General features: G+C 37.5%; 1 protein-coding gene across 2 annotated transcripts in view; it reads left to right on the forward strand.

Annotated features, from left to right (window-relative positions):
• The window catches only part of FAM167A (family with sequence similarity 167 member A), a 40,829-nt gene extending 30,063 nt beyond the window's left edge, over window positions 1-10,766 (forward strand). For both annotated transcript variants that reach the window (XM_075269321.1, XM_075269322.1), the window contains exon 3: window positions 10,100-10,766. In XM_075269321.1, coding sequence (XP_075125422.1) covers window positions 10,100-10,363 — 264 coding nt within the window. In that variant the 3' untranslated portion in view covers window positions 10,364-10,766. The remainder of the gene's footprint in view (window positions 1-10,099) is intronic.
• The last annotated feature ends 739 nt before the right edge of the window (window positions 10,767-11,505 follow it).

Below are 11,505 nucleotides of genomic sequence, written 5' to 3' on the forward strand. Positions count from 1 at the left end.
TACGCTCTAGGACTTGTCAGAAACCCAGCCATCATTTCCTTATTATGGACAACTTATCAGGCAGGTGAACTACATGTATGAGAAGATAACCCAAACAAAATGAGGACATCATGGCTGGTTATCAGGAGGGATACTACATGTATGAAAAAATAACCCAGACACAATAAAGACATCATGGCTGGTTTTCAAGAGGACACTACATGTATGAGAAGATAACCTGACCACAATAAGGACATCATGGCTGGTTATCAGGAGGATACTACATGTATGAGAAGTTTCCCACAATAAGGACATCATGGCTGGTTATCAGGAGGACATTACATATATGAGAAGATAACCCGGACACAATAAGGACATCATGGCTGGTTATCCGGAGGAAACTACATGTATGAGAAGTTTCCCACAATAAGGACATCATGGCTGGTTATCAGGAGGGACACTACATGTATGAGAAGATAACCCGAACACAATAAGGACATCATGGCTGGTTTTCAAGAGGACATTACATGTATGAGAAGATAACCCGTACACAATGAGGACATCATGGCTGGTTTTCAGGAGAGGATACTACATGTATGAGAAGTTTCCCACAATAAGGACATCATGGCTGGTTATCAGGAGGACACTACATGTATGAGAAGAGAACCTGACCACAATAAGGACATCATGGCTGGTTATCAGGAGGACACTACATGTATGAGAAGATAACCCAACCAAAATAAGGACATCATGGCTGGTCATCAGGAGGACACTACATGTATGAGAAGATAACCCGACCACAATAAGGACATCATGGCTGGTTATCAGGAGGACACTACATGTATGAGAAGATAACCCAACCACAATAAGGACATCATGGCTGGATTCTGACTATAGAAAGTTCCTGCATTCATAGTCGGATCCATTGGCAATTGATCACGACAAAAGACATCACCACTAAAATGTTTCATTGTCAAAAAATTTCCTTATGGTAATATTTATTGGAAACTTATGGTTTCCCCAGAGATTGCAGCAGATGGCTGGAGGTCTCAGCAGTGCAGCACTATGACCCTTGTGACAAGTAGGGATTGATCTTAAAACCCAAACTCGCCATAAGAAATTGTATTCCTCTTCATTCCAGTGTAAGATAGCAGGCTGCTCGTTTTTATGGTCACGTTGCATTTCTTAGCGCTGACTTTGTATCATTGATAGAATGACCCATAAAATTCCAGCTGTTCCTAAAATACATCTCATCCAGACTTCAGACTGCTCTGTCAGGAGCTTGACATGAACTTGTCTCAGCACATAACAGGCACTGCTTGATGCACGTATGCTGCCAAGTGCTGTAAAAAAGCTAAACAAAGCTCCAGTCTCCAAGTCTCCGTTCAGGTCAGCGGGTAATATCTGCACCCCAGAGCCGCGTCTGTGCACAGAGGAGATCACATATAGCCCAGCATACAGTATAGTGTCTGCAAATGTGGCGGTATACTGAACTATACTACATAACTATACACATCATTTGCTTTCTTGTTCTAATTGACACATAATAGACGTAATGCATACCTCCCAACTTTTGAAGAACTGAAAGAGGGACACATTTAGCTCCACCCACTTTTATCTCGGCTCCACCCATTCTCATTCATTTTCCATGTGCCCCCACACAGTATAATCCTCTTACAGTCACCCGTAAATTATATGTCCCCACTCTATCTCTCCCCCAGTTTCATATACATCCTTCAACTGCCCCCAGATTAATGTCCCCCCTCCATCTCTGTCCCCAGATTCATGTTCCCCCCTCTCTACCCCCAGATTCATGTTCCCACATCTCTGCCCCAGATTCATGTCCCCCTATCTCTGCCCCCAGATTCATGTCCCCACATCTCTGCCCCAGATTCATGTCCCCCCATCTCTGCCCCCAGATTCATGTCCCCCCACCTCTTCCCCCAGATTCATGTCAACTCCATCTCTGCCCCCAGATTCATGTCCCCCCACCTCTTCCCCCAGATTCATGTCCCCACATCTCTGCCCTGAGATTCATGTCCCCTCCATCTCTGCCCCCAGATTCATGTCCCCCCATCTCTGCCCCAGATTCATATCCCCACATCTCTGCCCCCAGATTCATGTCCCCCCATCTCTGCCCCCAGATTCATGTCCCCCCATCTCTGTCCCCAGATTCATGTCCCCCCATCTCTGCCCCCAGATTCATGTCCCCCACCTCTTCCCCCAGATTCATGTCCCCACATCTCTGCCCCCAGATTCATGTCCCCACATCTCTGCCCTGAGATTCATGTCCCCTCCATCTCTGCCCCCAGATTCATATCCCCACATCTCTGCCCCCAGATTCATGTCCCCCCATCTCTGCCCCAGATTCATGTCCCCATCTCTTCCCCAGATTCATGTCCCCACATCTCTGCCCCCAGATTCATGTCCCCCCATCTCTTCCCCAGATTCATGTCCCCACATCTCTGCCCCCAGAATCATCAATAAAAGGATCATGTCCCCCCATCTCTGCCCCAGTGTCATGCCGTCCTCTCCTTCATCTGCCCCCAGTTTCATGTTCCACCTCAATGTCTACACACAAAAACCACTTAAACTCACCTTTTCCTCGCTCCCCCGCCACTCTCTCCGTAGTCTCGCGAACACAGTTGTAGGTGCGATGTGACGTCATCACTTCGCGCCTACACAGCCAGTAGCCGGTGTGCTGCGGCGAAGCAAGGAGCTGAGCTGTGACAGCTCCTTGCTTTAGTCACGTATGTATTCAACTCAGCAGCAGTAACATAGTAGTTATAGTCTTGTACATAGGAGCAGTATTATAGTAGTTATATTCTTGTACATAGGAGTAGTATTATACTAGTTATATTCTTGTACATAGCAGTAGTATTATAGTAGTTATATTCTTGTACATAGGAGCAGTATTATAGTAGTTATATTCTTGTACATAGGAGCAGTATTATAGTAGTTATATTCTTGTACATAGCAGGCAGTATTATAGTAGTTATATTCTTGTACATAGGAGTAGTATTATAGTAGTTATATTCTTGTACATAGGAGTAGTATTATAGTAGTTATATTCTTGTACATAGGAGGTAGTATTATAGTAATTATATTCTTGTACATAGGAGTAGTATTATAGTAGTTATATTCTTGTACATAGGAGCAGTATTACAGTAGTTATATTCTTGTACATAGGAGTAGTATTATAGTAGTTATATTCTTGTACATAGTAGTATTATAGTAGTTATATTCTTGTACATAGGAGCAGTATTATAGTAGTTATATTCTTGTACATAGGAGTAGTATTATAGTAGTTATATTCTTGTACATAGTAGTATTATAGTAGTTATATTCTTGTACATAGGAGCAGTATTATAGTAGTTATATTCTTGTACATAGGAATAGTATTATAGTAGTTATATTCTTGTACATAGGAGGTAGTATTATAGTAGTTATATTCTTATACATAGGAGCAGTATTATAGTAGTTATATTCTTGTACATAGGAGTAGTATTATAGTAGTTATATTCTTGTACATAGGAGGTAGTATTATAGTAGTTATATTCTTGTACATAGGAGGTAGTATTATAGTAATTATATTCTTGTACATAGGAGTAGTATTATAGTAGTTATATTCTTGTACATAGGAGGTAGCATTATAGTAGTTATATTCTTGTACATAGGAGCAGTATTACAGTAGTTATATTCTTGTACATAGGAGTAGTATTATAGTAGTTATATTCTTGTACATAGTAGTATTATAGTAGTTATATTCTTGTACATAGGAGCAGTATTATAGTAGTTATATTCTTGTACATAGGAGCAGTATTATAGTAGTTATATTCTTGTACATAGGAGCAGTATTATAGTAGTTATATTCTTGTACATAGGAGTAGTATTATAGTAGTTATATTCTTGTACATAGTAGTATTATAGTAGTTATATTCTTGTACATAGGAGGTAGTATTATAGTAGTTATATTCTTGTACATAGGAGCAGTATTATAGTAGTTATATTCTTGTACATAGGAGCAGTATTATAGTAGTTATATTCTTGTACATAGGAGTAGTATTATAGTAGTTATATTCTTGTACATAGGAGGTAGTATTATAGTAGTTATATTCTTGTACATAGGAGTAGTATTATAGTAGTTATATTCTTGTACATAGGAGGTAGTATTATAGTAGTTATATTCTTGTACATAGGAGTAGTATTATAGTAGTTATATTCTTGTACATAGGAGGTAGTATTATAGTAGTTATATTCTTGTACATAGCAGTAGTATTATAGTAGATATATTCTTGTACATAGGAGGTAGTATTATAGTAGTTATATTCTTGTACATAGGAGGTAGTATTATAGTAGTTATATTCTTGTACATAGGAGGTAGTATTATAGTAGTTATATTCTTGTACATAGGAGGTAGTATTATAGTAGTTATATTCTTGTACATAGGAGTAGCATTATAGTAGTTTTTGGCTCAGCAGTGATTACTGAACCTTTGATCTCACAGTTCATTGTGACTTGTTTGACCCTTTAATACTACATTGTGATATTTTCCAATTTTCTTTTTCAATTCCACTCATTTTGGACTTCTGTCCAGAAAGTTTTTCCATTCCTTCTATCACAGACATAATTCTGCATTTTACCTCCCCGTCTCATGTCTTGGCAATAAACACCAGACACCATTTGTTGTAGTGACGGGTATTCAGCACATGGAGCAGCTCCAAGACTTGGTTATCTCGATAAAAAAGAAGTGTAAAGTAGATGCCAGAGTGATCCAAGGAAGATCTCAGGGGGCCCTGCACATCTTAAGAAACAATGTGGATGTCACATCTTCTGTCCTAATGGAAAATGCCTTTGGGTCTTGGCCAATGTGAAGGATTTAGTTGCTTCTATTGAAAACACCACCCACAGAAATTTGCCCTTTAAAATCTAGAGGTTTACGACCTTTTTTTTCAGAGACTGTAAAAACAAAAATAACGTGCAGGATGCCATGAGAACATTCCCCAAACAGGTCAGTTTTCAATAGGCTCAAACAATACGTGTAATGTTTAATGGGTCCATTCAGCGAAGACTCTCATGATGAAGGACTCAACGATAAATCACAGTTCAGGGAATATTTGACTATGTAGCTGGAACTGTTGCAACCTTATTCATTTATAGATAAGGATGTGAATAACTATAATCCTTGTTCTCCTTTTTCAAGAAACAGCGCCACCAATGTCCTTAGGCTGCATTTGGTATTGCAGTTCAACCATGTTCAATTGAAGAGTGGCGCTGTAAAAATTAAATCTCCCTCTCATATGCTATACAATGAAGAGGGTTCAGTTTAGCTGTAGATTGACAATCCTATCAAGGGTGCAGATAGAGAGGATCCTTCAAGCACCATCATTCACACTCTACAATAGTACCTGCTGTATACAAAAATATAGCTACTAAAAACAGTTTGCTTAGCTAGTATAATACTGCCCCTTTTTATAACAAAATAGCTACCATAATATTGGTCTATATGCACAAAAATGGAGAAAAATTCCTTACCGAAATTTTAATTTCCTGGAGTCTGGAGGCAGCATAACTCCCATCTATGTGCTGCCAATAGACAAACAGGAAGGAGAAATGAAAATTTCGGTAAATAAATTTTCTGAGACTCAGAGGCAAAACCCAAACAGGAGTTGTGTGGTTTTCGAAATGCACCTTTGTACAAGAATATAACCATTATAATACTGCCTCACATAGACAAGAATATAAGTACTATAATACTCCCCATGTACAATAATATAACTACTATAATACTCCCCATGTACAATAATATAACTACTATAATACTACCTCCTATGTACGAGAATATAACTACTATAATACTGCTCATATGTACAAGAATATAACTACTATAATACTGCTCCTATGTACAAGAATATAACTGCTATAATACTACTCCTATGTACAAGAATATAACTACTATAATACTACCTCCTATGTACAAGAATATAACTACTATAATACTGCTCATATGTACAAGAATATAACTTCTATAATACTTCTCCTATGTACAAGAATATAACTACTATAATACTGCTCCTATGTACAAGAATATAACTACTATAATACTGCTCCTATGTACAAGAATATAACTAATATAATACTACCTCCTATGTACAAGAATATAACTACTATAATACTGCTCCTATGTACAATAATATAACTACTATAATACTACTCCTATGTACAAGAATATAACTACTATAATACTAACCCTATGTACAAGAATATAACTGCTATAATACTGCCCCATGTACAATAATATAACTACTATAATACTAACTCCTATGTACAAGAATATAACTACTATAATACTGCTCCTATGTACAAGAATATAACTACTATAATATTACCTCCTATGTCTTAGTATATAACTACTATAATACTGTTCCTATGTCTAAGTATATAACTACTATAATACTGCTCCTATGTCTTAGTATATAACTGCTATAATACTGCTCCTATGTGTTAGTATATAACTGCTATAATACTACCTCCTAAGTACAAGAATATAACTACTATAATATTACCTCCTATGTCTTAGTATATAACTACTATAATACTGCTCCTATGTCTTAGTATATAACTACTATAATACTGCTCCTATGTACAAGAATATAACTGCTATAATACTGCTCCTATGTGTTAGTATATAACTGCTATAATACTACCTCCTAAGTACAAGAATATAACTACTATAATACTGCTCCTATGTACAGGAATATAACTACTATAATACTGCTCCTATGTACAAGAATATAACTACTATAATACTGCTCCTATGTACAGGAATATGACTACTATAATACTGCTCCTATGTACAAGAATATAACTACTATAATACTAATCCTATGTACAAGAATATAACTACTATAATACTGCCCCTATATACAAGAATATAACTACTATAATGCTACTCCTATGTAAAAGAATATAACTACTATAATACTACTCCTATATACAAGAATATAACTACTATAATACTGCTCCTATGTACAAGAATATAACTGCTATAATACTGCTCCTATGTGTTAGTATATAACTGCTATAATACTACTCCTATGTGTTAGTATATAACTGCTATAATACTACCTCCTAAGTACAAGACTATAACTACTATAATACTGCTCCTATGTACAAGAATATAACTACTATAATACTGCTCCTATGTACAAGAATATAACTGCTATAATACTACTCCTATGTACAAGAATATAACTACTATAATACTTCTTCTATGTACAAGAATATAACTACTATAATACTGCTCCTATGTACAAGAATATAACTACTATAATACTGCTCCTATGTATAAGAATATAACTAATATAATACTACCTCCTATGTACAAGAATATAACTACTATAATACTGCTCCTATGTACAATAATATAACTACTATAATACTACTCCTATGTACAAGAATATATCTACTATAATACTAACCCTATGTACAAGAATATAACTGCTATAATACTGCCCCCTATGTACAAGAATATAACTACTATAATACTGCCCCCTATGTACAAGAATATAACTACTATAATACTGCTCCTATGTACAAGAATATAACTACTATAATATTACCTCCTATGTCTTAGTATATAACTACTATAATACTGCTCCTATGTCTTAGTATATAACTACTATAATACTGCTCCTATGTACAAGAATATAACTGCTATAATACTGCTCCTATGTGTTAGTATATAACTGCTATAATACTACCTCCTAAGTACAAGAATATAACTACTATAATACTGCTCCTTTGTACAGGTATATAACTACTATAATACTACCTCCTATATACAAGAATATAACTACTACAGTATAATACTACCTCCTATGTACAAGAATATAACTACTATAATACTGCTCCTATGTACAGGAATATAACTACTATAATACTACTCCTATGTACAAGAATATAACTACTATAATACTTCTCCTATGTACAAGAATATAACTACTATAATACTGCTCCTATGTACAAGAATATAACTGCTATAATACTGCTCCTATGTCTTAGTATATAACTGCTATAATACTACCTCCTAAGTACAAGAATATAACTACGATAATACTGCTCCTATGTCTTAGTATATAACTGCTATAATACTGCTCCTATGTCTTAGTATATAACTACTATAATACTGCTCCTATGTCTTAGTACTGTATATAACTAATATAATACTGCTCCTATGTCTTAGTATATAGCTGCTATAATATAAAACTACCTTTATTACTAACTAGCTGGTACCCGCGACTTCGTCTGCGGTGATTGTAGAAGTGGGTATATACAGGCGTGGGTAAGGTTTTCGTACTGTGTATAAGGGATGGGATATGAAATGTAAGTTTATATCTTGTTTTTTCTGTAATTCAGAGAATACGTGAGACTTTTGTGTTGAAGTTAATTTGTATTAGAGCTGCTATACGGTGTCGTGAGAAACTTTACATAGTGACTTTGGGACAGAAGTATTTTAATTTAACCCTTTCCCGCCGGTGGCATTTTTTGATTTGACTCCCCTCCTTCTAAACCCAAGAACTTTTTTATTTCTCCGCTCCCAGAGCCATATGAGGTCTTAATTTTTCCTGGGACAAATTTTTCTTCATGATGCCGCCATTATTTATTCTATATAATGTACTGGGAAGCAGGGAAAAAATTCAGAATGGGGTGGATTTGAAGAAAAAATGCATTTCTGCGATTTTCTTACAGGCTTTGGTTTTACGGCGTTCACTGTGCAACCAAAATGACATGTCCCCTGTATTCTGTGTTTCGTTACGATTCCGGGGATACCATATTTATATGGTTTCATTTACATTTTGACCCCTTAAAAAAATCCAAAACTGTGTTAAAAAATTTTTTTTTTTGAAAAGTCGCCATAGTCCGACAGCCGTAACTTTTTTATACGTGCGTGTATGGGGATGTATAGGGCGTCTTTTTTTGCGGGACCGGGTGTACTTTGTAGTTCTACCATTTTCGGGAAATGTTATTGCTTTGATCACTTTTTATTCAAATTTTTATCAGAATCAAAACAGTGAAAAAATGGCGGTTTGGCACTTTTGACCATTTTTCCCGCTACGGTGTTTACCGAACAGGAAAAGTATTTGTATAGCTTTGTAGAGCGGGCGATTTCGGACGTGGGGATTCCTAATATGTATGTGTATTACGGCATTTAACTACTTTTATATGTGTTCTAGGGAAAGGGGGGTGATCTGAATTTTTAATCCTTTTTCATTTTTTTTTTTATATTTTTTTTACTTTTTTTTAAACTTTTTTCTTTGCATGTATTAGACCTCCTAGGGGTATTGACATGGGTGGGCGGTGTCGCGGATTGTCAGAGCGGTGGGGGTCGGCAAACATGGCTACTCCGGAGCGTTAAAGAGAACCTCCTGGAGTATCGGTAAGGTGAGGGGCAAAGTGGTAAAGTATATGTATATGTGATTGTGTGGGGTTAGGGGCGAGGCTGTAGAGGGCAATAGGAATTTTGTGGCTTGCTATGGTCCAAAGTGTGTGAGATTGCAGAGATGGTGGTGTGAGTTTGGGTTTTGTGGGGGTCCTGGCACAAACGTATGTGCGCTATTGTGACGAAAAGTAGCCTATTGCGCAATCGAGTGTAGTGACTATGTTTGTGGAAAATTTCAGCCAAATCGGTGGAGCGGGTTTTGCGTGATTGAGGAACAAACATCCGAACATCCAAAACTCACAAACCCACAAACTTTCACATTTATAATATTAATAGGATAGGATCCTCAACTAGTCAATTAATTTCCATATCTAACTAGAATGTGATACTTTTTATTTTGTCTGTTCCTTCTATTGAGTCATACACTTACTGTAGATGTTGTTTTGTGACTTTCATGACCTTACGATGACATTAGAGGTCTTTATATTCTGCCATGATGAGATGATCATTTCTTGAAGACTCTGGTACACAAGTCTTATTACATTGATCATGACTGAGTCTTTATCAAAGGATATATGGTTGTTCTGGCAGGCGATGTAGCCCGGACACAAGCCATGTCAGCCGGCACTGCCTGTTATGTATTCCTTCTGTAATGATGTATCTGTTCCTTTATTACAGACAGAGATGCGTCTTCAGGACCAGCAGTTGGCTCGGCAGCTCATGAGGCTCCGAAGTGACATCAACAAGCTGAAGATCGAGCAGACTTGTCACCTCCACCGACGAATGCTGAACGATGCCACCTATGAACTGGAAGAAAGGGATGAGCTCTCAGACCTCCTATGTGACTTCCCCATGATGTCCTCATTTGGCCTTTCTACGCCCCTTAAACTTATCGGGGTAACCAAAATGAACATCAACTCCAGGAGGTTTTCCCTCTGCTAGAAACTTCAGCAACGTTCCAAGAGGTTTCCACCAAAATCCTCACAATAATAATCATAGTGTTCTGCTGCCTTATACTAGTACCAGCTTATCACGCCACCCAACACTGTTGCCAGTGTATTGGACTACGCAACATATTCTGTATCAACGCATGGTGGTCAGTCCAAATCCAGACAATTCAGTGTCCATCCCAACCTTATAGACATTTGTGATGTGCATTACTACTGCTAGATGTGACCAATGTTCTGCAATACTCATATGGAGTGGTGCACCGAGGAGTAAGAACATGGGTTGATGGATATGGTGTATATGGAAACCGTCAGTATTGGAGGACAGGGTTTGGTCCATGGGCAACAAGATCAATGAGATGTTACTATTGTATTTGAAAGCACAACTTGACAGTGTTACTTAAATAACGCTATTTGACATCTTAGAGGTCTCCAGCCACCATGCTCTTCAATAATCCATCACTGGTTTCAATAATTTGGCCAGTAATAAACCTTCTTGGTAGCCCAATGCCCACAACAACCAACATATAAAAGTGGAGTAGCATTCTGATAACTTAGTCTTTGGGTTTACGGTATCTTTGGTTGGGTGTACGTGGAAGAAAAGTCCTATGGTGGCCATACACCTTCTGTAGATGAGGGTCAACACTTGGTTGGGCAACATCTGATGTATCTCCCTCGTTGATGGGCATGTTGGCCATAAGTGCTGTGAATGAGGTGTAAGCTGCTACCAGACTTCTCTGATGATGGATCAGACACGTTGGGATTCTTCGGGAAGAATCGAGACACCTTAATTCACGTTAGAAGGTCAACCACTGCCACACGTTGGGCCAACATTTATCTAATATGCATGGCCCCCAATAGATTTGGTCACCATTATTACCTATTAGGGTTGAGTTTAGTATCAACTAAGTGTATTAAGGGCTGGGACAATGGGCAGGCAGAGTAAGGTGCCCGTGAAGGGGGTGTGAATTATGGACCATGGCCATGGTTATTGGGTAATTTTCAGACATTTGCATTACAATTGATTTTTATGCAGTAGCATCGGCATGGCCAATGCCACCCACGTCCCGAATCCCTGCCAAGATGATTTATATAAGCCTGGAAATTTAGGGAAAGTACAGATGATGATCGTCATAA

The sequence above is a fragment of the Leptodactylus fuscus genome, chromosome 3, assembly GCF_031893055.1.
Source record: "Leptodactylus fuscus isolate aLepFus1 chromosome 3, aLepFus1.hap2, whole genome shotgun sequence".
NCBI classification, from domain to species: domain Eukaryota; kingdom Metazoa; phylum Chordata; class Amphibia; order Anura; family Leptodactylidae; genus Leptodactylus; species Leptodactylus fuscus.